Source organism: Ursus maritimus, unplaced genomic scaffold, assembly GCF_017311325.1.
Source record: "Ursus maritimus isolate PB19 unplaced genomic scaffold, ASM1731132v1 scaffold_4, whole genome shotgun sequence".
Lineage (NCBI taxonomy): Eukaryota > Metazoa > Chordata > Mammalia > Carnivora > Ursidae > Ursus > Ursus maritimus.
This window is the reverse complement of record NW_024426552.1, coordinates 93,679,600-93,703,070: the sequence shown is the minus strand read 5'-3', so window position 1 is coordinate 93,703,070 and position 23,471 is coordinate 93,679,600. Positions and strand designations below refer to the sequence as shown.

The following is a 23,471-nucleotide window of genomic DNA, read 5'->3' as shown; positions in this document are numbered from 1 at the left end:
TAAAAAGCACTTTGAAATTAGCTAAGGTCAATGTTCTACTCTTTGGAATCAGTTTAGCTAAATGAATCTGGCACTCTTGTTGAATAGGAATAAGTGATCAGTATTATAAATAAAATGTACTCATTATGCTTCAATTGGGGGGTCGATTCCAATCCATCATTGCCCTGGCACATGTCAATTACTATATAAAAAATCAAACGCAATGTCAAATCCAAAGCCTTAGAGGAAAGAGTTCATTTCCCAAGAAACAGTGATAGCTTAACGAGGTAGAACTTTTATCTAGAGTACATAGGCATTAAGTTAGCTGCAGAAACAATGCACTGAGGATTTACAGTAACACCTGGAAATTCCTTCTAATGTACACATAATAAATAGAATCAGGAAGCTTTTTGTATTAACTGTTTTACGGCCTTAAAAAATTTAATGAACCAAATGAGAACTGAATCTGTTTACATCCCATCTTTTATATCTAGGTGAGATAAAATCTATTCTCATTGTCAAGGTAAAATTTTACATGTCCATATTTCTTAAGCCACATTTAAAGAAATTATCTCTTAACTAATTATGGATGTTGTCTCTTCATCTTGTACGTGAAACTCCAGTAGAATTAACAGACATTCATCACCTAGTCAAATCCTTCACATGTTCTTCAAACCAATCAAATTTGGGAACCTTAACATTTTCTGTGTCAATAAAATAAGGTGTGGAATTAGCAGATTCAATGAAGACATGTTTTTTTGCTTGTCACTCTGGATGTCTAGACACCATGTGGACTGGGTTTAGAAGATAGGGAAGTATACATGTTTCTTGGCCGGAGTCTTTTAACAGTAGAGATGCAGAAGGGAGAACAAGATCATGAAGAGAATACCTGCTGACCGCAGAGCCAGTTGCTGTGGTGGTGGTATTAGGTGGATTTGGGGTAGTCAAGGTACTCTGGGAAGAAGAGTTACTTGAAAGTGTTACAACAGCTGTTTGATTTGAATAAATCTGCGTGGGTAGGAGCAGCGCCAGAAGCAGTAGGCCCCAGTCCAAGCCTGGCCACCATTGCTCAGCCCATGTCTGCTCCTTCAGTGTCAGTGTGCAACGCGTCTCATTGGATGCGGGGTGAGTGGAGAACTGCTGGCTGGGGCTGGCGCAGGAAAGGTGCCTCAATCAGCATTTTAAAGCCAAAACTTAATTGTTTAGAACCTGCTGGGCCCTTCTTAATCAATTTATGACAGCAGAAATCTCTGTAAAATAGGCGTGGCAATGGCATTCACTTATGTTTTGTCGGAGCTTACGCATTGTGACTCATTACAGCCATGGTCCCATTTGCCATTTGAACATAAAGTACTTAACATTTCCTATTTCTCCTCTACACTCACTTGCAATCAAACTAGTAACAAAAAAAGAAATATAGATTATATATATTTTGGTAATCCTTCAATTACTCTGTTCAGTAGTTTAAATACACTAAAGATTTTTAGCTTTTTTTTTCATTAGTTAATATTTCAACTTGAGGATCAAGCAATAACTCATCTTACCATATTTCGCAGATTCTTTGCATTTAAATGAACAGGATGTCAGGAAAAACAAAAATGAAACAAAAGATGGGATTTCTTTTGTAGGTTTTATTTAAGCTATATAATCCTTTACTTTTCCATATAATGATTTTCATTTCCTATTTTACTTCTGAAGCAAAAATATTTCCTTTTGTAGCAAGAGTAACTTATAGAACATCATTTAATCCTTTTGTTATCTCCTGAGCTTGTTTCACTGATGAGTTTGCATTAGTTCTATGTTACTTACACTCACTTGGGCACTAAAATCTTCTAGACTAAACACAGAAAGTTCTGAGTTTACCAAAGTTAATTTTCAGATTTGGGTTTTACCCAGTAATTCTGCCCCATTTTATTATTTTTAAAAATTTTGTAATGACACTCTAAGTTCGTTTCTTTTAGGATGCCTGCCAATTTTCATCATTATGCTGATGATTTCCTATCTTTTTTGCCCAATATTAAACAGCAAATAGAAACACAATTTATGATCCTAATCAGACAGCAATCTATTTGCTTCCGTATGTGTCAACCACATTTAACCTCTGCCTTTCAATTCCATTCTGGTATCACTGCAGATCCAGTTTTCTTCTGTTCCTACTGCTCTTTCCATTATAACATCTTGTTTCTCATTAGGCTTCAATATCAAAAACTGAAAGGTTATGGAATGGGAAAAGAAAATATTCACATTTATCTCAATCCTGGGATCATTTTCACTGCTGTCATATGCTATTCAAGGAAATCATTTTGATAGATGATTAATAACAATGAAGTGTGTTCTACCAAATTCCATTTCCTTTATAACCTGTTTTGATTTTTCCTTCCATGAATATATATTTAAGATAGAATCTATTTTTAAAAAATAAGAGATGCCTTTAAAGGAAAAGTAGTACAAACACGGGTTAAGATGGTGTCAACATTATTAATTTGGTGACCTTCCACAAAACTATATACACTATTTAGATAAGCTAGTATTTGATAAAGTGGTTTATCTTCTTTCCCTAAGTAGCATTAAATTACCGATATAATGCATTATCTTACGAGGTAGGGGAATACTCTCCATGTGCTTACAAAATATGCCAGCAGAAAAATGCTCTCTCTGATTAAGTTATAATAAATTGCCAAAATCATTAAATGCTGAAGCCTGAGAATAAAGTTTTCAACACCAAGTTGGTGTGGAGCCCCAAACTGCCAAAACTGGAGCACTACAGAAATTTAACAGAGGTCTCTAACTTTCTCAATTTACAAGTGTTCTTAGTGCTAAGAAAATAGTGGCTATGTATTGAGTAGTTAGGTTCAAATAACTTAGTAAGTACTTGTGTCCTAACAATTGTCCTTAAAAAATACACAAATTGAAAGAATAACATTTTATTTCATTCTTAAATAACCATGATTACTTATTAATGAGATGCATTCACCTGTTGGGCACTACACAATTTCTCAAATGTTGGAATTAGACTGGATCCTCCCATCCTCATTTCCTATTGGACACTGATCTTCTTGTGGTGCTTTTTATCACAGCAATGGCCAAAATTCTAACTTCACAAAAATAATGACATCACTGAAAGGAATGTAGCCCAATCTAGTATGTTGAAATTGCACCTAGCTACCTCAAGCTAGCATAGTTCACACAGTATCAGATGTTTAGTATCGTTGTGTTCCTTTAAAGTTTTAAAATAATTCATGGCACTCTTCTGAGTTTGCTGTGGGACCCCAGGGTGCCTCGGCACCTAACTTGGGAAAAACTCTGTTAGTATCTTCTGGCTGAAATCCTGATTAAGTTCTCCTTCTTTTTCATTTTAAAAGCCTTAAATTTACCCAATTCCTCTGATTGACAAAATAAATAGATCTGTGCTTAAATTGGAGACTTTTAACTATCTGTACCTTCAGGTTTTCTCCCAGAATACAACCTTAATTCTGTGGGGATCCAATTTCTACGAAGAATCCAACTGTGAGAGAAAACTATCCCCCAAAGGCAGGAACATCCACTCTCATGATTCAGTGATTCTCAAAGCACAACCTATCAGAACTTTCCAGAGGAGAAAAGAATCAAAGAGAATAGGTATCTTAAAAGATAATATTCATTAGTATTTTATCTTGGGGAAAACAATTTTAATCCTTTTTCTCATGATAATAAAAATAAATATTAAACCTTGATAAATGACACTTGTGGTCAAAGAACTGGAAATATGCACATATATTTTAGGGATATATGGGTGGGTAAGGCATTTATTTTATTTATTTTTTGAGAGAGAAAGTATGAGGGGAAGAAGGAGAGGGAGAAGCAGACTCCCCGCTGAGCAGGAAGCCTGATGCAGGGCTTGATCCCAGGACCCTGGGATCATGACCTGAGCTGAAGGCAGATGCTTAGCCAACTGAGCCACCCACGCGCCCCTGGGTGAGGCTTTTAAAATCTTTTTTCAAAAAGTTGTAGTTTCAAAAACATAAAAATCTTCATCTTTTAAATGCATACCCTTTTAACTCCATTTGAAATTTAACAAATTAAATATGATAATAAAAATAATAAAAATAAATCAATGCAAAACTGACTAATTTGTTTTCCTCTCAAAATAACTTCCACTTTCCCCAATTAACAATCAGTGCCATGGATAATAAAATTTATCCATATGTTAAACCAGATCTATCATAGCCACATACTTTAAACATATTGTTTGCTTTTAAATTGTACTTTAGTGTTAAAACATCAGATTATATGTAAGGGTGTTTATAAGAAAAAGCTTAATGAAATTCATTATTTTATCTCTTCTAGAAATGACACTGAGGAAATCATCTACTACCTCAGACAGAGTCCTCCTTATGATGATCCATAGAAGAAATTTCTCTCTGTTCTTGATATCAGAAAAGCTAAAACTGACTTTTCCTTATAATACTATATTGTGCAACAGGTCATCTTTCCTTCCTTTGGCCACAAAGAAAATAGTCAGCAAGTTAGCTTAAAATAGTTTCCATCATGCCTCCCTAATAGCCAAATATGCCATTCCAGAGCCATACTGAAGCTCAAAGAAAAAAGAAAAAAAATTGATGGTGTTGCTTCATTCATTCTCTTCATTAACCCAGTGATTTGTCAGAACATATTTTAATTAAGCTACTACATATATATACATAGGGGCAGCATTTTAAGAGTATTAATCACATCAAAATAGCTCTAATACAATACACGCAATGTAGATTATTGTGGTGAGGTAAGAGAGATGTCTAGTGACATTACCTCTGCTGGCAGTTAAGAGTGGTATCAATAAACTACCTTTGCCATAAAAAGAATTCAAACTTGATGGATTTATAGTTTTAATCCAATAAAACTTAATTATGAATTTATTCTAGATTTAAACATTAAAATACTTTACCTGAAATATAAGTTATTTTAGCTATTGATGGGAACAAACACACAACAAGTAAATAAAAATTGAAGTTTTGGGCACCCTGATATGTACTGGGAAAGAAAGCGGTATGGATAAAGTTTTATATGAAAGAATGCACCCAGGGTGTAGAATAGGGCTACCTAATAGAAATGTAACACAAGCAACAAATATCATTCATTCTAATTTTAAATTCTCTAGTGGCCATGTTACAAAACTAAAAAGAAATACGTGAAATCATTTCAAGAGTACATCCAAAATATTATCATTTTAACATGTAATTAATATAAAATACTTAATACTAAGTTATTTTACATTCTTCTTCTTATAGTAAATATTCAAAATCTGGTGTGTATTTTATACTTGGGAGTACAACTCAATTGGAACTGGCCACATTTTAAGTACTCAAGAGCAACACGTGCCTAGTACTTATCAAACAGTTCAGGTCTAGAGACAACAAAAAAGTTCACTCTGAGTGACTTGGCTGTTATGTTTGCAAGGTGCCCTTAATCTGACCCCCACACAGGTCTTGTTTTCCCATCAAAAATACTGTTTTATACTTATGTTCTATAAGTAAGCAATATGAAAAACATCTTTTTGAATTATAATTTTACAAAAATTTTTATTAAGTCAAATAACAGAAAAAGAAATTCAAAAATATACCCTAAAGATAAACAGAAAAGACACCAAAGAAGTCAGTTCCGAAGCACAAAGTGACAAAAAGATGAATGCTAAGGAAACAGCATTTGTTTCAATTCACTTTGGAGAAGTGTTTTAAGCTTTACGGAGTACACTAAAACAGACATCAGACAGCCAAAGAGGTTTTCACTAAAAAGAAATAAGGTGGCAATTACCACATGGTATCCAGATTTATATACAACATACATTTTAATCATCATAATAAATTACTTGCACCTCACCTTAATGAAAGCTGCTCTCAGTGTCTGAGCTGCAGACAGGTTTACTCGTTCTAGCTGCAATATAAATTTTAAAACTCTATTAATATCAATTTCCTTAGAAAAAGCACATTTCTGATATTCCATTCTATAGTAATAACACTGATACAGCCATCATTTGATCAACAGAAATACTGGCTAATGATTCTAAATCACCTTAATTCTTCAAATACACAGGTCATCTAAAATTTTCATTAGAAACCATGAGAAATTAAGGGACGTACGAGTTCTTATTTTAAAAACAAGACACACTCTACCTTAAAAGTAGATTTAAGATAAGCACAGAATGCAAAATACTATCAAGTCCCTACAGAAAGAATAAGCACATTTTCTTCAATTATTAAAAACAGGGTTCAAGATCAACTCTCAGTGCTCTGCTGCAAGTATAGAGCAAACTGGATGTGCACTGAATAGAAAATGATCAACACCAAGAAAACATTTATTATTTAAGATTCTTTGTACTCATTACCTTATTCCTTTTTAATTATTTTACAGTACTTCAGCCAGGGATTAAGCTGAGGTTAGTCTATTTTATTAATTAGCAAACGGCACTGACAAAAGGTTTGATACTAAATAAAGACTGCAGATCATCTGTCCTCTATATTATCTGGATTAAAAAAAGATTACCTAAAATACTGAATCAAAAGTTCAATACCAAAGCTTTTAATTTTAATATCAAATATGTGAGGTTTATAATTTTGAAAGATACATGTCCTTATTATATACTTAACAGAATTCATTTTTCAGTGAGCCAAAAAAGACATACAATTCCATTAAAAAAATGCCATTTGTTGAAGAGTTAACTGCTAGGCTTAAAATAACCACCTTCAGTTAGATTCATATTTTTTTAATCCCTAAAGATTGGGCTAATTAACGCAATAAAACTCAATATATATATATATATATATATATATATTTTTTTTTGTTGGGGACAATACTGAATGTTCAAAAACAATGCTGACTTTTACAGGATTTTTATGCAAGTGGAATCTTTTTACAAAAATCTTATAAACAAATCATATCTCACAATAAATATTCCTTTCAATCCCTCAAGGCAATAAATTGAAGTTTTCCTTTATAAACAACATATATACAAATACACATATCTAAGGAATGGCCTACACTTTATTAAATCAATTTATTTTCTAAACAAGACAGAAAAGCCAAGAACCTTATCTCCCTAAAAGTTATGCACCTTAAGCAAAAAAAGCAACAAAAATGTGCCAAGATAAATACTTTATCTCCAGAAATAAATAATAGGCCATGTAACTCAGTTTTTAACTTGGCTTCTACAAATCCAGTAAAATCTAACATTGCCTTAGTAGATAAAAGGGAAGACACAAGAGGACCAGGTAGGCAAATACAGCAAAAAAGCAACTACGTAAGTTTATAAAATTAATGAAAATATGCTGCCACAAATGAAAATTTTCTTTTTCCATGGAATTCATTTAATTGTAAGGAATCCTATTTAAGAATAAAATAATAATACAGCTCTTCTGATCTCAAGTTGTGTAAGGGAGGGAGAGGCAGACACACAGGATGAATGTTCCCATTCTGATAGGAACCACTTCCTTATTTGGGTTTACACCACACTCTGACCTCTTTCAACAAGTCAAAGGTCTGAGTCAGATGTGTACCTTCAAGTTTCAGCATTATTAACTCATTCTGTACTGCCCTGACTGGTATGTGAAAGGGTCAAGGCAAATAAAAGAGGCCCAGAAGAGTCAGCGAAGAACTAATAAAATTAGCCAGACAGACATCAGATTTCTAGATTAAGTTTACTTACGTGTATCTTAGAAAAGAAAGGGAAAGGTCAGGCATATACTAAATTAAATCTGTGAGCTGTGAAGCACCTCAACCAGAACTCTGTGGGAGTCATTCTGGGATACATCATATACCCACACATCTTGCAATAAACCCCAGGCTTCATTACTCATATGATATCCCCATTGCCCAGGGAGTACCAGGCATACAGGCATGTATATACTTTTTGAATTGAACTTAATCTCTCATCCATAAATTTATCTAAATTATTCCTGAATCTATTTATAATATTCAGCTAATACTTAGCAAGATATGTTTTTATCTTCCCTAATAAAAAGTACTTCCCTTTTAGATCTTTCACTTGTGATAGATGATTGGATGATAAAATCATGTTCACCTTACCTTTCATGACAGTATAAGGTTCTGGCAGTATCCTAGTAACAGTTATCATTTACTTAGCACCTATAATGAACTTTGTTATGTATTTTTATAGAGAGGATCTCATCCTCACAATCTGTAACTAGCTATCATCATCTCTATTTCACAGAGGCAAAAATTCAGTTTGCATAAATTTACCCAATGTTCAATAGCTAGTATGTACAGAGGCAGGATTCATAACAAATCTGTCTGAAAACCTGTGCACAAGCCACTTAATGCTATCCTGCCTCCCTGAATTCACCGTTTCCAGACTGGCATCCACTCTCTCACTGAATCTCTTCAACTCCTTAAGAACTAACAAATTCTTGAGTTTCTACCATGTGTAAGAAAGTCAGTGTGAGAGATACAAAGAAATAGATTATAGTCCTGGAACCCCAGAAGATCAATTTAAGTAAGCAGCTACATGGAAACTGGTGGGATCACTATCAGCTGAAGTAGAAAAAAAAAGTCTTTATAAAGGTGAGATCTGTGAGGAATGCAGCTTCTTAAAATCACCTTCCTTGGCCACTTGCCCACTTATGGGTTTCTTCGGGGTTGGTAACATACAGGAGTAAAGTTTTTATGTAAGTTTGGAACAGAAAAAATTTCCATTTTGCTTCCAATACTTCCACTAATTAGTCCAGTAATTTTTTTTAGCTTTTGAGATAACAGTTGTTGGCTAGGGTATCTTTAAAAAGCCAATGCAATCATTTCTTAGTAGCAACTGGTTCTGAATTCAAAGGAGGAGGAGGGAACATACGATTATACCTTGCCTTAATGGATATCTGGACAAGGAGAGGCTTTCCTCAGGTCTCAGCCATCTAGGAATTCCATGTCACCAGTAAAAAGGTAAAGGAAAAAAAGAGAATAAGCACAAGAGAACAGGGCAACTAATCTCATTTCATCAAAAAGATAAGGAAAGTGCCTCCTGAAGTCCCAGCTAGAGGGAAATGATAGGCTGGGTGAACCTAACAGCCGGGCTCTCACCCCAACCTCACGTTCTGCCTCCTCTGTTTTGTAAGCTCCTCCTGTAATTTATTCTTGATAGCTACTGAGAGCACTATTAACTGCAAACTTGTCAAATTTAACTCTCTATAATGTTTATAAAAATATTTCAAAAGCTTACACATAATTTTGATTCCCTAGAGAGTGCATTTATTGCATTGGTCCCTCCAAAGGTATCGGTTCATTCCTATACTTATTTTCTAGTTATCAAGCCCATCTCTTACATCTGTAATTAAAAAAAAAATCCATTTAACTCTTTGGTTACTCAAGTTTTATAGGTCTTGCATAAAATCTTTTGAAAGCATGCTTTCTTTTTTTAAGGTCAAAATAATCAGGCTAGTTGGTTCTAAATTATCTACAAATTTTGCTTCCTCAAAATCAGGCATGATTTCTCCATACTGACATCCTTCTCCCCTCCCCACAAAAACTATTGATCCTATTCTTTAAAAGGAATCAAACAGGGCCAAGACACAAGAAAAAGGGGCGCCTGGGTGGCTCAGCTAGTTAAGCATCCAACTTGATTTTGGCTCAGGTCATGATCTCAGGGTCCTAGGATGGAGCCCCTAGGAGAACTTGGCTCCCCACTCAGCAGGGAATCTGCTTGTCCCTCTCTCTATGCCCTTCCCCCTGCTCACATGCTTGCTCTCTGGAGCGCACGCACTTTCTCTCTCTTAAATAGATAAATCTTAAAAAAAAAAAAAAGACACAAGAATAAAAGGTACATCTCTTATGACTCAAATGAAAATGAGGTGAGTCAGGTAAAAAAAAAAAGCTAGAACATAAATAGATGGACTCAAGAGACACCTATTAACTTTTGTGCTGCCACAGAGAAGACAAATGCAGTCATGTGTTTTATACATACTAAATGCAATAACTGTTTCTAAAAATAATCTGTTTCTGGGGTTGCCAAGTTGTCCAGCAAAAATGGTAAACAGAGCCACCTATTATAAAAACGTTTCATTAAAAACTGCCTACGAGAATGTAAAACCCTAAGGAATGATCACAATTTTATCAGAAAATTGCACGAAGACTTCTGAGTAACAGCTCTAACACTTAACTACATGCCTGGTACTATTCTCAGTACTACTATATATTAAGTCATTTATTTCACAGAGTTATGAGAAATAAGTATATTACTGTTTGTCATCAGTTTATAAACAAGGAAGGAAAGAGAAGACTACATAGCCTAGAATAAGGGGCAGAGAAGTAATTCTTATGCAAGATACTAACTGATCACCTCTGGTTGGTGGGACTGCAGGTAAAACTCATGCCTTTACTATGGAGAAGTATGTTTACTATGCCCCAGTTTTGGGGTTTGATTTTTTTCTTTCAATTAAAAAAAGGGATAGTTAGGTAATGTGAATTGGAGAAGTATTCGCAGATTTCATTTGCTTACTGAAAAAATTAAGAGTTGCATATTCTGCTGAGTTGGTAGAAATAACTGTGTTGGATGCATGTGAATAGAATATTAATTACTTATTCAGAAGTACCATTTTTGTGTGATTTATAAACAAGCATAAAAACCCTTGGTGATCTAAAATTCATATTTGGTTGCAAAATTGTTTATTCCTATCTCAAAACACAATACATATTTCTTCAGAAATTATACTTCACCTTAAAACAGTTCCTCTAAAAAGTCATAGGAAATGATGATACATGGTGCATATTTTCCTGGAATGAAGAACTGAACTATACCTCTCTCCTCCTCCATACACAATCAGAAGAAAGTAATACAGTACTTGAGAACCTGATCTAAGACTTGTCATGAGGCTTCCATAAACTATTATTCCATAAGGTAACCAGGAGACCTATTTCACAGTACATTTACAACACATGCAATATACCTGGACTCTGAACTCTGCAGCAGCTGATTAAATAAGAAGCCTACTCCTTTCTCAGCTGTCTCGGCATAGCTTCATTAAGTTTAGCAAGCATCAAACTCCCAGAATGCCATAAATAACTTTGCTTTGTGAGCAGGAGTAACAGTACTAAAATTTCCCAGGTGTAAGGATGCCCTACTATCTAAAAATCTGTTCTACAAGATGACTTTCAGACTACCATTGTTACTACTATGGATATAATGTTAAGGTGAGAATGCATAAGCTTTTTTAACTCTTCCAATAATACACTGTGGAAAAAATTAAGTGTATCATTCAGCTCCAAAGTTAAACATTTATCCCTACTCTGGTACTATTTTCTGTAAGATTAATTTGACAACCATTTTATCTTTAAATCTGCATAGCAGAGAAAAACAGAGCCAAACTAAATTTTAATTTCCCCATTAGTAGATCTGTAGAAAAATCTATGTTTGAACTACAGTCAAATATTTTTTTTAATATTTTATTTATTCATTCGACAGAGAGAGAGACAGCCAGTGAGAGAGGGAACACAAGCAGGGGGAGTGGGAGAGGAAGAAGCAGGCTCCCAGTGGAAGAACTGGGACGCCAGGATCACGCCATGAGCCAAAGGCAGACGCCTAACGACGGAGCCACCCAGGCGCCCCTAGAGTCAAATATTAATGTTTAACTGATTAGGTATCTTATTTTAGATGTTACATTAATACACTGGAATGTCAGACAACAATGCTAGTATTTTATGCCTTTCAACCAAACACTTCACATTTGAAGGCACAATTATTTTATTCCATTCCTACATCAAGTCCCAGATTTCATCTGTATAAAAGAGGAGACCTAATACCACTATTCCTAAAAGCCTATTATTTCTGAACACTTAAAAACAAGTGTTCAGAAATAATTTGTATAAAAAGCTTGATACCATGATGTTAGATCATAAATTCGAGAAATAGACCCTAACAATCTGACACAGTATCTCTCAGTCTGCTACATCTAACCATTTCATTTTCAAATTCAGTTCTAACAATTAATTCTTGAACCAACTATGAAATATTTGGCAACATGTTCTAATTCTGGGCCCATTAACCCACATATTTTTTAGATATCACCTGGCAAGAATCATTGCCTTTATTTCTAGAAGAGATTTACTATCCATTCACAGCCATTTCTTTTTCTTTCAAATTAATTTTTTCTTACACATGAATAAATTAGAAAAGATATCTCAGTATTAATCCCAATAGTTCATTTCATCAGAATCTCATATCCTATATAACTATTTTCCAAAGTCGAGATTCAAATAAAATCCATTTTCCTTATGTAGGAAAAGATCACTCTAATTGTTAGGCAAAAAAACTTCTCTCACTCCTCTTCACTAACTAGAGGGTCAAACAGAAGCTCTGCAATGTAAATTGCCCTTCCTTCACGTACAGACTGAAAATACTAGATAAATACAGAAATGCCGCATACAGCTTGGCCCAACAGCCCACAAGGGTAGCTAGCTATACAGACCCAAGAAGAGGGAGCACCTCCGGGGAGAACTGCCATAATGGTTCTTGACGTCCCTGAGAAGTTAAACACTAATCATCAACATACATTACCTTAATAGTTTCAGTGACTGTCTTACCTCACACCTGGTACAATGATAATTAAATAATATATTTGCTTAAACATCTGTTTAAGATTTTTAAGAACATAGTTAGTTCCCTATGGTTCTTAAGAAGAGGTATAATGCCTTTTTCTTTTCCACATCTCTGGACTCTAGCAGACTACTCAGCAAATAAATGGCTGATGTTTAGTTAATATTTACTAAACAGAACTGAAGCACTTGCTTCCAACAGTAACTGTAGTCTTGTAATGAATGGGTACATATTAGAACAAAATGGTGGAATTGATTACTGGAGTGTTGGCTATACCTGCCAGAGATAGGCAGACCTAAAACAGTGCCTCCAATGCTACCGTATTAGTAAAACAGGGACAGGTTTTTCAAAAGATGCCTCCTATTGCTTCCTCTTTAGTAACAAAATTTCTAAATTTCCCAACCTCCTTTGCAGCTAGGTGCAGTCATAAGACTAAGTTCTTGCCAATGAGATGTAAATGGAAGTCTTGTATAGGACTTTCAAAAAGGTTACTGGAAGGAAGCTGAATTGGCTGGAAGTAACAAGCCACCCTCCTATTCCATTTTTTTGTGCCTTCCAGACAACAACTTAAGACATGATGAATGGCGATTCAGCAGCTATCCACGTGCTGAGGTGACCTTGATAACAGAAAGTAAGCACTAGGATACCGAGTCATAAAAACGCCAGCACTGGACTGCTTACCGCCACAATTTTTATACAAGAGAAATAACTTTTATCCAAGCCACTGTTTTTGAGTTTTCTTTTATGGTCACCAAACCTAATAACACTATTTGATAGCATCTAGAATTTTAAAATGTATGTCTGAAATGCAACTAGGTCTGTGATTTCCAAGTTGAAGAGGATGAATCACTCTCTACCGTCCCCAAGACTTAAGACCACAAATGCATCAAATACATTATTATTAAACCTAATAATGTGGGAGAAAGGGCTTTGAAATCCAGAATCTTACTCTAATACAAATACTTTACAAAAAGGAATAAAAAGTCATTGGAAATAGTGAGGGTTTCCAAGTTACAGCAGGAACAATAAGGTCAATGGTGTTGATAGCTTTATAATTAAATAGCAAAACAAATAAACAAAAAGACCCTAATTAAACATACCGAAAGGCTAAGGCTGAAGCCACTGAATTTGAAATCCTAGATTTTAGTTCTAGGTAATTTCAGGAACACCATTTCACATATCAGCAACTCACTTCATCATTAAAAGGAGGGGAGTGATTAAATTATTTCTAAGGAATTTCCAGCTCTAATTCTCTAACACCTCAGCATTTTAACATTAAAAGAAAAACTGAAAATGTATTAAGTCCTAGAAAATTCCTCAAATAAAAAAGCAAATGCCTCTTCTCTAGAAACTAAAGCAATGGTATCTTCCATTTATCAGTAAAAATATGTTTTGTCTCTACCGACTAGAATTCATCACGGTATTTTTATGCCTGCTCTTCTGGCTACCTAAAATGTGCTCATCCCGAACTCAACTGTCTGTTATTTATCTCTTTTCAATCTTAGCATATATGTCTCATCTTCAATGAGGCTGGTGCTAACCCCTAAAGCAGGTCCTACCTGCTATTTTATTGGACATACCGTTTTTTGTAACTTCACAGCACTTACCACAACTTTCCATTTATATAATTACTTGTAGTCTTTTGTTCAATGTCTGTCTCTCCCTCTATAATGAAACCTCCACGTGGGAAGAAATATATCTAGGTTCCCCCCTCCCCATTGTTTTATGTCCAGTCCTGGTACAATGCCTAACACACAGATGAAATTCATTTACATATTTGTTATATGAAGGAACAAACAAACAAACAAAATTAGGCAGGCAACAAGAACTGAAGAGATCAAATGAGGAAATGTTTACCCGCTTACCTCATTAAACACAGGATACATGACCGCATAGAGGGGCATAGAAACCATGGAAGTGGTCTCAGCTTCATTCTTCATCTCTTCCATTGTCATCCTCATTCAAAAGCCAACTACAGTAGAAAAAGCAGTGCTAAAATGCAGAGGAATCTTCATTCACTGCAGTATTTCTTCTCTTTTTTTGTGATAAAAGAATAGGGCACAAAATATATACTGACCTGGTTAAAAGGGAAGAAAGAACAGAGATTTACTATATTAAGGGAAAACTACAAACACCAATAACTTTTTTTCCCAGTGTCTCTCTTATGAACAGCTGATTTGTTAATATATCTTACTTGTGAAGGTACCCCTGATCAGTAAAGACATCTTTTTTCCTCCTCACACTCAAGAATTTGCCCTTTCTTCAACTAATTTTCCCTCATTAGGTACTAATTCACAAAGCTGTGATTCATGAACCCAGTCATCTTTAACTGAGAGAGAGCGCTCCCTGAAGCACCAGGAATAATCATGCATCTAATTCCATAGTATATATAATCAAAAAAGTTAATACAAGAAATTATCAACAAAGTGTGTAATTATAGCATTTATACATAACATAAAAATATAACTGTGAAATACATAAAGCATAAATGTTTACTGAGAACTGCATTAAGAATTAAGAAAAAAGAATTAAGGTGTTTAGATTAAAATCTTTTTCCTAATAATTCATTGATTTTGCCACCAAAATAACAACAGAAGCATAGCCAAGCACCAAAGATTTAAGACAAATCTTAAAACTGGGAAAATTCTATCAAGGGAAAATGTTATTTAATTTTGACAGTGGTATTTTTGAATCTTTGTCCAAATTTGTCACAAAAACTAAGTAGAGAGATCCACAGACACTGACAGTTTGGCATTAAGATACTGAGAATTCAACAATATAAAAGAAATTTTGTCTTGAAGAGTTGAGGAAGGATGTTGGTTTTTAAGAGAAAGCAACTGTATTTATTTCCTTTGTTAGGCTGAAAAATAAGCCTAATTATAAAGTGAGAGAGTAATATTAGTGACATATCTGTATTTTAAACAATGTATATTGGTATACATATTTAAAAACCATCAATTTTTAATAATTTCTACCATTTATAAAGTAATTTTCAGATTATAAAACATTTTTCACATGCTTTTAGTCCTCACAATTACTTTACATTAACTGTCATTCTAATCTAATGGAAAAGCGGGTTCTGAGATGATAAATGATTTGACCAAGAACACATAATGAAGAGGCCCAAGACTTGATCCTAATACTCTCAATCCAGATCTGATAATTCCACATTAAAAACAAACAAAAAAAACAACAACTCAGTTTGAAGTAGAGACAAAGAACCTCAGCTCACCTACCCAAGAAAATACCCAGAAGTTATTCATTCACTGAATAAATGTATGTTTAGCATCTACTCTGTAAAAGATGCAGTGGGGGGTGATTAAGATGTGGTCCTAATCATTAAAACTTATCTGGGCCAGCCTGTGAAAGACCTAAGTGGTTTGAAAGATATAATCAAAGTCTGAGTATGCAGAGCTTCAAAAAGCTCTAATAAACTGTCCCATCTGAGAACTGCTTACTGTCCTTCCATAATCCCTACCAGTGAAGGGGAACTTGACATCCACGGAAACCGTTTAGTCCCATTTCTGGTAGCTCTAAACATGGAAAGTTTTTCCATTTTGGGGCTGCGAGCTGCTCCCTGAGCTCACAGGACCAAATCAATAAATAAAAATAAGAAGGCCTGGGGCGCCTGGGTGGCTAAGTCGTTAAGCGTCTGCCTTTGGTTCAGGGCGTGATCCCGGAGTTCTGGGATCCAGCCCCACATAGGGCTCTTCCGCTGGGAGCCAGCTTCTTCCTCTCCCACTCTCCCTGCCTGTGTTCCCTCTCTCGCTGCCTGTCAAATAAGTAAATAAAATCTTAAAAAAAAAAATAAGAAGGCCAATTCCTAAGTTTTATTCTATAGGGTAACAGAAAACCATTACCTGATCAGATCATTTATTTAAGCAGATTGCTTTGGTCATACTGTTAAGGATAGAATGGAGGAACATAAACTGATGGCAGGGGAAACTTAAGAGACTTAGTATAGTTATAAAAAGACCAACCGGACCTGAGCAAGTAGCAAGAGGAAGAAGGTAAGTATCAATTGTGACCCTGCTGTTTCTATTTAACTGGCCATTTGGTAATCTACTTTTCCACTTTAGAAATAAATTGTATATACTTTTTCATATTAAACTTGGAACAAAAAAGAGGGGCTGAAATGCAGGGATAGTAGTCAAAATGAAAATGATGGATACTGGATGCACAGTATAGACAGTAATTGAAGGTACCAGTATCAATGAAAAAAACAAAAAAACAAAAATAACCCCACAAGTGAGAAATAGCAGAATAGGGTCAACACCAGAACTGGAAGAGCTACCTCATGGGGTAACAGGAAAAAAAATTTTTTGTTTATTTAACAAATATTTATCCATTATCTATACAGAATTAGGCCTAAGACTAGCTACGGAGCAGTGAACAAGACAAGACAGTCTCTGACCTCATGAAGCTTATACTATGAAAGGAAAGCCAGAAAAATGAACAACTGTCAGTATCACAAGGGAGGAAGTCCAATGGGAGAATTGGGTGAGAGAACCAGCATCACAGAAACCAGGTGTTTCTAAGAGAAGGTGGCCCAAAGTTTTAAATGCTCCCAATCATGGACAATAACTTTTTAAAAATTGTTGGATTTCTTGATGAGGTCATGAATAATGCTGAAAGAGTAATGTCACTTGTATACTGGGGGAAAGAACTACCTACCTGTAGGAACTGAGACAGTGAGCTGGTGAAGAAAGGTGATCTCAGTAAAAAGGAGGTGAATTCCTAAACTAGGCTCAATTGGATTATTTTTGTCTTTTACTCTTTTGAACATGTATGTATCCCTGCATATATAAAGGCAGACAGAAGTGAATGGATCAGTAAAAGTAACCAGAGTCACTGAGAATTCCTGCTGGCACCTACCTATCTACCCACTAAACCTGTTCAAATACTTGATTTTTACCTTTTGTAAGTAGCGGCACCGAATTTTTTTTTAATTGTGTTGAATCAATAGTATTGTCCTACATCAGGAGTTTCACTTAAGATATTTATGATTCAAATTTAAGAAAAACCAAGCATATATATGTATTTCTTGCCTCTAAGACTAATTACAGTACTATCAGCTACCATTTGTCATCAAAAAGAAAAGTATTACAGGGGCGCCTGCGTGGCTCAATCAGTTAAGCATTTGCCTTGGGCTCAGGTCATGATCTCAGAGTCCTAGGATCAGCCCACATGGGGCTTCCTGCTCAGCGGGGAGTCTGCTTTTCTCTCCCCCCCCCCCCCCCCCCCTCCCCACTGCTCCTTTTCTTTCTCTCTCAAATAAATACAGTCTTTTAAAAAAAAAAAAAAAGAAAGAATTATAGCAAAGCTCAATCAGTTAAGCATTTGCCTTGGGCTCAGGTCATGATCTCAGAGTCCTAGGATCAGCCCACATGGGGCTTCCTGCTCAGCGGGGAGTCTGCTTTTCTCTCCCCCCCCCACCCCGCCCCTCCCCACTGCTCCTTTTCTTTCTCTCTCAAATAAATACAGTCTTTTAAAAAAAAAAAAAAAGAAAGTATTATAGCAATATTATGAGCTAAATAGGTATCTGTCCTACATCACACTTACCTACCATGGAAAGTGTTCCAAAGAACCAAGTTACAAGTGAACTTCTCAGAACACACATTAATCAACTGGGGCCACTCACAGTTTCATTAGTGTTTACATGAGATTAAAAATCAACAAATTCAATAAGGCTTTTTAAATATGCCAATTTTAGTTCAAGTTAAAATATGCTGTCATTCCTTCTACATGCTTCTTTATTTGAAATGGTTCAATGGACAACCTGCCATTACTCCAAGCAATAAAGAGCCTGTTAACCTAAAGAGCAAGGGTCAACTGAGCTGAGCAAGCGATTGAGGTCCTGCCCCTTTGAGAATGTTTCTTCCTTTCACCATGGGTGTTGCTCAGGCCCAGGGCAGCTGGGCAGCACACCACCAAAGTTTCAGTTCTCTAAGGGACACTGGCTTCTGAGGTGAGTGCTGGTCATGCACGCACAGCAAACTGAAGATTGGTAACTCCAAATCCCAAATCTGGAAAGGCCTTAAAAAGTCACCTCATCTACCATGTAGTACAGTAAAAACCACAGTCCAAAAAATGACTTGCCATGGTTATAATTGCTAAGTAATAATAAAAAATAAAAATTTAATGTGGGTATAGGGGCAACATGGCAAGAACTACTTAGTTTCCCATTTCCTATATGTTGCATCGGGGGAAAAGTTTTCATTTCAAAGTAAGCTTTGTTTCTCGAGGAGTTAGCATCACAACATTTTTAAAAAGCCAAACTATAGATGTGAATAACTTAAGACAAAACATAATACTTGTAAGCAACTTTTTCTTCAAAAACACCTTCTGTGATATGGTAATACCATACAAATGGAATATAAGCAACCGGTTCATTTATACTTCCCCCCCTTATTTCTCTGAATGTTCAAAATAGCACTGCTAATTTCTGACACAAGATGTGTTAAGTATTAAATTACTTCCTGCACTTAAGACCATTATTATTTGTTTAAAGTGAGGGGAAAACAAAAATAGGTTCCGCCATCTCACTGCCAAAGTCTTAGTCTTAGGAGCTTCTGTCCTGCCCTGCCCACAGAACCAAGAGGAGTCTGTTCGTTTAAAGAACTATACTTAGATATATCTCAAGGGTCAGAATCAGCATTTCCTGAGAGAGCCTCATTTTAATCCATCTGGGCAGGAGATAATTCTAGAGCTGAAGTTATTACTCACAAATATAAGGAGTGTCCACTGGTACTTGGTACTAAAATACCGCAGTTCTTGGGGAGAAAAAGAAAGCTCCTAAATAAATTCCACACTTAAAACATTTGTAGGCAGGTATATTTGTCTTGTTTTTCTTTATAGTCAAATCCAAAACTCAGCCCTCTCACCTGGTCTTAAATTCTTATAATTCCTTTAATTTCCCTCCTTAAAGGGGGAAAGATTGATTGATTGACTGATCGATTTTTATTGGACCCCCAACCTATTCATGAACATTTAGCTAAAAGAAGTTTATTCATTCTGCAGTAAGCAGAATTCACGCTTATGCTACCATCTATAAATATATTTCTTTTTCCCAACAGAGACATTAGTCAGTGTAGAAGGTACATAGTAGACAATAAATGTTTGTTGAATGAACAAATTAATAAGAGATGGGCAATTTATAAGTTGAATCAGTCTTGCTAATACTTTTCAAGTATCAAGCCTAGCAAAACAAAAACATAGAAATCTAATTATTTCTACTAACAAAATCGAATTTACCAGTCACATTTACCAGATTTTACTACTTCTTGCTATCCCAACCTCTTCCTAGTATGATAAGCTAAGAGAATATTAGCATCAGATGATTGCAACTAGAATCAGAATTCCAACAGAAATTTACATGAAAACCAAATAAAACTAAAGAAAAATAAAACAATCACAGATTATAAATTCTAATGTCTTTTATTTGGGCTGCTAGGATATCTTTTAGATCATGGGACAAAACCGGCATATAATTCAACAGTTCACAAAATTCTCAAAGTGCAAGAAATTTCCAACGTAGTTTAGCTTTGCTTTATACATCAAGATCCAAAAAGTTATCCAGCTTTCAGCAAAAACCAAAACTTTCGCTATGGGACAGGGTGCAGGAGTGGTGTGTAGTTTCCAAATGTTGGATGACTTAAGCCATCACAATCACTTCAGTCCTTATTAAAGATATTCTCAAGAGGACTCAATCAGAATCTCCAAGATGGGGTCCAGGATGCTGTATTTTTAGCAGACAACCCCGACGATTCTCATGAACAGGACAAGCTGGAAAACCACTGATATGGAAAGAACAGTGCCTAGAGAGTCAGAAAAACTAGCTGCCAAGGCCAGGCTCAGGGATTTGAGTAAAACTAAGTACCTGAGACAGGGGTTCTTTTTGGCTCTGACTTCGTGGAAGTTTCACTTAATCACTGGCCTTGTTTTCCCAACAGAAACAAAGAGGGAATAAAATTATATCACTTTAAAGGCTCTGGTATTCTAGGGGCGCCTGGGTGGCTCAGTCATTAAGCGTCTGCCTTCGGCTCAGGGCGTGATCCCAGCGTTCTGGGATTGAGCCCCACATCAGACTCTTCCACTGGGAGCCTGCTTCTTCCTCTCCCACTCCCCCTGCTTGTGTTCCCTCTCTCGCTGGCTGTCTCTCTCTCTGTCAAATGAATAAATAAAATCTTAAAAAAAAAAAAAGGGTCTGGTATTCTAAATTTCAGTGATATCAAATAAAATTTTATTACTGTGATCTACCACAGGTTCAAAAGTAATCTTATGGGAAACTAAAAATTTTTTTTATCAGATCACAAAAACTATTTACGAATTCTCATAGAAAGAGCCTCCCCAATAATGGGTTGATTGAAGGTTTCAAATACCTGACAACTCTTTGCGTTCTCTCAAGCACCTGGGATCGTGAATCATACCCATCAGGCTCCTAGAGAAAAAAATTTATTCTAAGGCTGTATAGCTCAGTCTGGCCATTTAGCACAGCTGAAAAGGTGAGCCTTTGATAATCACAACCTACCTTTTAGGGTCTTCTCACCTCAAAATGCTGTAGCCACTTTTAAATGAGACAAAATATTTAAAGGAGAAAGCTAGGAAAAAGGGACACAGAGGTATAGGGTTAAGTAGATCCTACTTAGACCAAAATAAGCTTAAAACCTTCAAGATATACCTACATCTCTCTCCTTCCTCTGCAAATTATATTTTCTATAATAAGGTCTTCCATATGTAGTTTTCTTTTTTAATAAGGTTATGTGGAACTCCACCTCCCTGAGAATGCACTACATGCATGCATAGTTCAGTTTTTACTGAATTTTGCATTTAGGGACATCTAGAAATAATCCCTTGTTAATGGTTAAATGTAACATATGACACTTTGCCACCCTATTTGTTTACATATATCAAACTTTTTTTCTAGAGATCTTCAAGATATCAGTGGAGAATTTGTGCACAGCTACGGGAAAAAAAAGCCTAGGCACTAAGGTCTGAAAACAAGGGCTCAAATTCTGCATACTGTCATTATAAACCATCTTATCTCTGAGCAAGGCACTTCACCTCTTCATGCTTTAGTTTCTTTCTTTAAATGGACAAAAACCAAGCAGCACACTTGAAAGAGATGTAGTTAGAATAAAAGATGAGGTGATTTCTAAATCAAACCATAAAACTTCTATATTAAATACCTGTAATTTACTAAGCACTGTGCTTTTGCACTTTTAAATAACTATTCGAAGAAACTACACATTCCACTATGAATTACCACTTCATTGGAAGGTCTAACCTCTCGATGAAATTTTTAAAGGCACCCTCTCCGTTGTAACACAATTTCCAGGTATCTGATACCACTAACGGCTGAAGGACTCCAGCTACGGTTTGTGAAAAAACAGGGTAAAAAAGATAAAGTCTTCCATATCTCTGTAAACATGATTGACCAAACAAGCATTTGCTAAGCTGTTAAGAAGTAACAGAAGTTCTAACTAAAACATCTGAAAGCTAAGATGGCTTTGAAAACAGGTAACACTAGCAAATTAGAACACAATGACCCATAAAGGAAAAATGCAAAATGTAGAAGTGCTCTAAATTTAACTCCGTTCCTTTATCATTCTTTGTTAATTCCCATATGCCTGTCACAGACAAGTGTTACTTTACTAATAAGCAGACTTGGTTCTAAACATACACTTACAAATTAGTCACTTAAAACTTATGATTTATTTTTCTATGGAGAAATAAAATTCTAAGAAACACTTCAAAATCCACAATGTTACCTAAAGGAAAATAGGAATAGCACTGCTTCCATTATACTTAGCTAACATTAATAGCACTGTCATTAGAGACCTGAGTAATAAGCACAATGATTCTAGAATCAGACTTAACCTAGATTCAATCCTAGACCTACCACTTGCTATATGGTGTGACCTGGGGCAAGTTACCTAACTTCTTTGTGCTACAGTCTTCTCATCTATGAAATGGGAGTAATAGTCTCTCTCTCTTAAGGCTGATGTGATGATTCACTAAGTTATTACAGATAAAATGTTTACAACAGTGCATGGCACACAGTAATTTTTCAATATTAGCTATTATAACTACACTGTAATCTAAGATGAAATATCAGATCTTTTTTCTAGAAATCAGGTCTCCTGCACAATCATCTAGCCAGGCAAATCAAGGATGCTTGAAAGCTAGATAAAGAAAGATAAGTGATTTTAAGCCTCTTTAAAACAGCAGAACTGTTGTTTTCAAAATAAGAGCTTTTTATCAAGAGAGATAAAACACACTAAAGTGTTCATTCATCCAATAAATGGATGAAGTCACTAGTACCAGCCCCTAGCCCCTCCTTCTCATAGGAGTTCTTTAAGCAACTCTCTCTCCACAGTTGGAAAACTATTGCTCTAGGACAAACAGGACACAAGCATTATAAACAAGCCATTATGAAGAACAAAGGGGGAATGAATGGTCCCAAAAGTAAGGTTAAGTGCTGGCAAAAGCCCTTCTGGGCCCAGATTTTTCCATAACTCAGTTCTAAGTCTCAATCTCTCACCAGTAAATTTACCCTTACTCTTGTCATATGCTTATGCATTTAAGAAATTTAAATGTTAAGACCCTAAAATTTTAAATTGAAAAGAGCCATTATATACTATTTCATCCCATCTCCAAATTTTACAACTTAGAAATGCCCACAGAAATTCACATGAAGAAACAAAACAGAACGGTGACAGACATTTCAAATATGCTACTGAGCTACCACAGCCTATTGTACAGGACATGTTAGTCTGCCAAGGGAACTACTTCTAGACTAACCTGCCCTGATCTTTACATCATCCATGGGTCAGTCTGCTTACAGCCAACCCCCAAATTCCACAGAGAGTGTTTGAAGACTGAGGCCAGCAGGAATGGGGCTCTGATTTAAAGTGGTACTAAGCAC

General features: G+C 35.6%; 1 protein-coding gene across 4 annotated transcripts in view; it reads right to left on the bottom strand.

Moving 5' to 3' along the window:
- Nucleotides 1-23,471, bottom strand: part of PDCD10 (programmed cell death 10) — a 43,687-nt gene that overhangs the window by 11,347 nt on the left and 8,869 nt on the right. For 2 of the 4 annotated variants that reach the window (XM_008710315.2, XM_008710316.2), the window contains 2 exons: nt 14,410-14,621; nt 5,833-5,886 (listed from right to left, as the gene is read on the bottom strand). In XM_008710315.2, coding sequence (XP_008708537.1) covers nt 5,833-5,886; nt 14,410-14,505 — 150 coding nt within the window. In that variant the 5' untranslated portion in view covers nt 14,506-14,621. The remainder of the gene's footprint in view (nt 1-5,832; nt 5,887-14,409; nt 14,622-23,471) is intronic. The other 2 variants (XM_008710317.2, XM_040621642.1) reach the window with 1 other exon arrangement.